The 5,173-nt window shown below is 50.5% G+C and overlaps 1 protein-coding gene across 1 annotated transcript; it reads left to right on the top strand.

Annotated features, from left to right (window-relative positions):
* The first annotated feature begins 399 nt into the window (after positions 1-399).
* LOC109757930 (protein FAR1-RELATED SEQUENCE 5) lies at positions 400-2,289 on the top strand. Its single transcript, XM_020316775.3, has 2 exons — positions 400-524; positions 909-2,289. The coding sequence occupies exon 2, from the start codon at positions 928-930 to the stop codon at positions 1,978-1,980; it is 1,053 nt and encodes a 350-aa protein (XP_020172364.1). The 5' UTR covers positions 400-524; positions 909-927; the 3' UTR covers positions 1,981-2,289.
* Positions 2,290-5,173: the final 2,884 nt, after the last annotated feature.

Here is a 5,173-nt window from a genome sequence, read left to right as displayed (position 1 = left end):
TCACTCAAGTCCAAAAAGGCCCAGCTTTAGTAGTTTCAGCGGAGAGACAAGGCGGGGCGAGGCGTTTTCGCGGGGGCGGCATCCAGTTCTCCCGCGCGGCCGCGACGGAGGCGAGGGTTTGGCAGGGGAGCCGCCGTCCCCGAGCTTGCGCGCGGCGTCGAACCCGGCCGTCGCGGCGCGGAGCTGCTCGTAGGTGAAGGCCCGGCTGCTCGGGAGGACTGGGACGCCTGGGACGCCTGCTGCAATGCGCGGCCGCCCTCCCCCTTGCCGCGGATGTGGCGGACTGCGATGGCGACGCAGAGGTAGAGCAGGAGCACGGCCAGCAGCGACGCGGCGGCGACGAGCGCGGTGGTGAGCATGCGGCCTCGCGCCACCGCCGCCAGCACCGCCGCCGCTCTTGACCCGGTGCTGGTGGGCGTGCGGGTGCGGGGGAGGAGGGGGCTCGTGGTCGCCGAGCCGGGACGTGGCCGGCGGCGGGAGCGCGGCGGCCAGGAGGAGGAGCAGCAGTCGCCGTTTCGCCGGAGGTAATTTTGATTTTAGTCGAATTTTACTGCAGTCAAGCTCAAACCGTGAGCACCTAATTATTCAGAAGTTGAAATGATGCTTTAACATTTTTACGGGATTACATGGTTCTGCAAGTTGTAGTAATTCTTTTGACCAGTCCAGATCACACACACCAGATATAATACATGGTTGTGCAAGTTCAGATCACACACCACACACGCACACACCAGATATTAAGAAGTAGAGCAATCTGAATTTTGTAGTACTGGTGAAAGAACACTAACTAATATTCAGATATACTACTAGTGCAATATTAGTATTAGTAATTGTTTCAAGTTTGCATCTAGAATATTAGTTGGTGTTGTGCAATTTAGTCAGCTGATTATATGTGTTGGCGGTGGCAGATAAATTGGGTGGTGTGCAATGAAGGGGATGCCTCAAGTTGGCATGTTCTTTGAAAGTTCAGAGGAGGCTTGGCTGTTTTGGAGAGCATATGGTGGTCGTGTTGGCTTTGATGTGAGGAAAAGGTACAACAATGTGAGCAAATTTGATGGTAAGGTAACCTCTTGCAGATTTGTTTGTGCCAATGAAGGTCATCGCAAAAAGGGGCAAAGAGAATTCATTCAGAAGTGCTTTAGAGCTCAAACAAGAACTGATTGCAAAGCTCGGATGAGTCTTACATTGGATCAAGAGTCCGAAAACTTGGAAATCACTGATGTAGTTCTTGAACATAATCACCTCCTTCACTTGCCACAAACCCGCCACCTGATGGCTTCCCAAAGGAAAATTTCAGAATTTCAAGCTTTTGAAATCGAAGCCGCGGATGATTCTGGAATTAGGCCTCAAGCTGCATATGAGCTTGCTACTCGTCAAGTTGGTGGACCACTTAATCTCGGATACACTCCTCGTGATCACAGAAATCATTTGCAAAGCAAGAGGCAGAGGGAGTTGGCTTTTGGTCAGGCGGGCAGCATGTTAAAGTATTTTCAAGACAAAATTGTTGAAAATCCATCATTTCAATATGCTTTGCAACTAGATTGTGAGGAGAATATATCAAACATTTTCTGGGCTGATGCTAAAATGATGTTAGACTATGCACACTTTGGCGATGTTGTCACATTTGACACTACTTTTGGCACAAACAAGGAATATAGGCCATTTGGTGTTTTTCTTGGGCTCAATCAGTTTAGGGAGACTAAAGTTTTTGGTGCTGCACTGATGTTTGACGAAACATTAGCCTCATTCAAATGGCTCTTTAAAACTTTCCTAGGTGCGCATAATGGAAGACAACCAAGAACTATTTATACCGATCAAGATTATGCAATGGGTAGAGCTGTAGAGGATGTGTTCACAGAAGCATATCATGGACTGTGTACATTTCATATAATGCAAAATGCTGTCAAACATCTATCTCCGATTAAGGGTGAAGACGAAGATGAGGGTGAAGAGAAAGAGGAGGGTGAAGACAAAGATTAAGGCGAAGAATCACATATTCTCATAGATTTTAGTGCTTGTATGTATGGCTATGAGGACAAGGAAGAGTTTGAAGAAGCATTTGCCAACATGAGGTTAAAGATGCATAAGCAAACTTGGTTCGATAGTATCTACAAGGTAAAAGAAAAGTGGGCTGAATGTTTTATGAGAGACGTCTTCAGTTTGGGAGTGAGAAGCACAAAATTAAGTGAGAGCTTCAACAATTCATTGAAGAACCATTTGAAATCTGATTTCCATATTGTTAGATTTTTAAAGCATTTTGAAAGGATAGTGGAACAAAAAAGAAACAAAGAGCTGGAATCTGAATTTGAAGCAAGAAAAAACATACCAAGAATCAAGATGAGCACGCCTATGTTGGTACAAGCAAGCAAAGTGTACACTCCAACCATTTTTGAAGCTTTCCAAAGTGAGTATGAAAGATCCATGGCTGCATGTAGTAGAGTATTGGATGGAAACAAATATGTTGTTGCTATTGGTAGTTTGCATGGTGATTCAACTTTTGAGGATGAGCGCATAGTGATAGGTGATCCTTTTAACCAAACAGCAACATGCACTTGTGGAATGTTTGAAAGGGCAGGAGTGTTGTGTGGACATGGATTGAAAGTTCTTGATTTGATGAACATAAAGACACTAGCAACACATTATGTCTTGAAGAGATGGACTAGGTAAGCACGCAAAGGAAGTATATTGGATAGGCAAGGAAGGAATGTGGTAGAAAATCCAAAACTGAAAGCTATGCTTCGGTACAAGGAACTATCTCATAAATTTCTTAGTATGGCATTTAAAATAGCCTACTCTACAGAATGTTGTGTGCTATTAGAAAATGCACTTGATCACGTTGGTCCACAGTTGGAGGAAAAACTCAATGCATCTACTAGTGCTATGAATGAACCAAATAATGACCAAGAAAATGCTGACCCAAATGTGCAGGGCGTGGCCACATGCGAGCGTGGGGCGCGGGTGCAGGCTGTGCTGGGCGCGAGGCAGAGGCAGGGAACGGTGGCCGCAGGCGGACGCGGTCGGGTGGAGCAGCACGGCAGCAGCAGCGGTGGGCAGGCAAGCAGAGCAACGCAGTAGTGCGGGCGAGCGGCGAGCGAGGCCGTGCGCATGCGGGCGAGCGCGAGGCGTAGACTGGGGCGCAGTGACCGCGCGATGATCGCGGCCACGGTCAAAAGCACGGACGGCGCGGACGATGTGACGCCCGGATAATTAGGCTACAGTAATCCCACGTTAATGATGCCACGTCACCACGGTTACTGTTCTTAATCTCGCGTTAGTTCAAAACCGATTCAAATTCAAATTTGAATTTAAGGCAAACAACAAAAGTTTTCAAATGTTAAAACTAAAATGTTCGGGTTGTGACAAATATTGCATAGGTAGTTATGGTGAAGAACCCATATTTAAATAAAATATTTAAATGCACGATAGTAGATAAAATTGCGGCAAAACAATTATTTAAATGCTTTTAAATACTAAAAAATATTAAACTAATTCATTTGGTCACCAAGTTTGTTGAGGAAGTTGCCTTGTTATTATGGTAAATTAGGAGCTGGAGTTATATGTTTGTAAAAGGTTTGCTAACTAAAATAATTAAAACAGATAGGAAAAATAAACGAAGGGAAAAAGTAGAAGAGAAAGCAACCCCTTTGGCCCAACTAGGCCACGGCCCAGCAGACCGCTGCGCTAGCCGGCCCAGCTAAGCAGGCCTATATGGCCTCCCCTGCCCACTACCAAACCCTAACCGCACCCACTTCTTCTCCCGCGACCCCACGTCGCTCTCCCCCCCGATCCCGATCTGGATCGGGGCTTGACACCGTGACGCCGCCGCCCGGTGCCCGCGCCTCGCCCTGCGCCCCGCCGCCGCCCTGGCTCCGCAGGGCGCCGTGCTCGAGCCCCGCGCCGCCTGGCGACCCTGCTGCGGTGGACAAGCCGCCCGCCGGCGACGACCCCCCTCCCTCGCGCCCGTGCCACAGCCTCCTCCTCACCGGACCCCGCCACCGCCCGTCGCCTCATCCTCCTCGTCTCCTCGCCGTCGACGCGTCCCCGTCCTCCTCCCCAAAGGCTGCACCGAGCCTCGCCGCCCCCTGCTCACCAACGCTGGTGAGGACCCCGGTCTCCTCCTCCCCGTGCCCTCACGCCGGCGCTCGCCCGCGCCACCACACCATCCGCTCCGCATGCCCCAGCACGCGCCCGTCTCTGCGCGTCGCTATGCCCGACCACGACCGCGCCCCACCACAGCTCTCCCCACGCCCGCGCGCTCCGGCCGCCCCTGCTTCCTCCCGCTCTGCTCCACCTCCGGCCGCGGCCAAGGCCGCGCCCGACGCCCAACCGCGTGCGCCCACTTGCGTCTACGCGAGCCCCACCGCCCCGATGTGTGATCGTCGCCCCGCCACGGTCGTCCGCGGCCACCTCCACCCTGCACCGGACCTCGGCAACCACCGCGCCGCCCGCTGCCGTTTCCGTCCCGCGGCGGCCCTGCTGCGCCGCGTCGACGCGCATACTTGGCCCGCTGCGCCGCTACTGCCCCTCGTCGTGGTGGCCGCCGGCGCCCAGTGCCCATCACTCCCCTGTCGGCCTGGGCGGGTGCCCAGTGCCCGCTCCTGGCGCCCGCGTACCCGTGCCCATTAAGGCCCCCAGGGGCCTATGACAAGGGGCCTCGCCCCAGAACGTTTTTATTAAAGAATAAATAAATAAATAAATAAAAGTAATATTAATTAATTAATTAACTTAATTAATTCTGTTTAGACTAACCTAATCATTAGGTAAACTAATTAACTCTATTTAATTAACCTGCTAACTAGGCAGCCTATGACATGCGGAGCCCACACATTAGTTGACCCAGTCAAACGCACTGTTGGCTGCTGACATCATGCTGACGTCATATTCCTTTTTTGTCAATATAAATAATTTCAGAATATGTTTTAAACTTGCAAAAATCATAGAAAATAAACCGTAGCTCGGATCGAAAAACTTTATACATGAAAGTTGCTCAAAAAATGGGGCGAATCCGAATACGCGGTCCGTTTACCTGTCAGATGCCTCTAACTATCTGAACATGGAACTTTCCCCCCTTCGGTCATCTGTCTGACATAGGTCCGGAACCGGGAAAACATTCCCGGTTGAATTCCCCCTTCACCTATTCGTGTAGACATACGTTAGGTCACACCCGGCACGT

This window comes from Aegilops tauschii, chromosome 4 (assembly GCF_002575655.3).
Source record: "Aegilops tauschii subsp. strangulata cultivar AL8/78 chromosome 4, Aet v6.0, whole genome shotgun sequence".
Lineage (NCBI taxonomy): Eukaryota > Viridiplantae > Streptophyta > Magnoliopsida > Poales > Poaceae > Aegilops > Aegilops tauschii.
The sequence above is the reverse complement of the archived record's forward strand: the minus strand, read 5'-3'. Positions and strand labels throughout refer to the sequence as shown.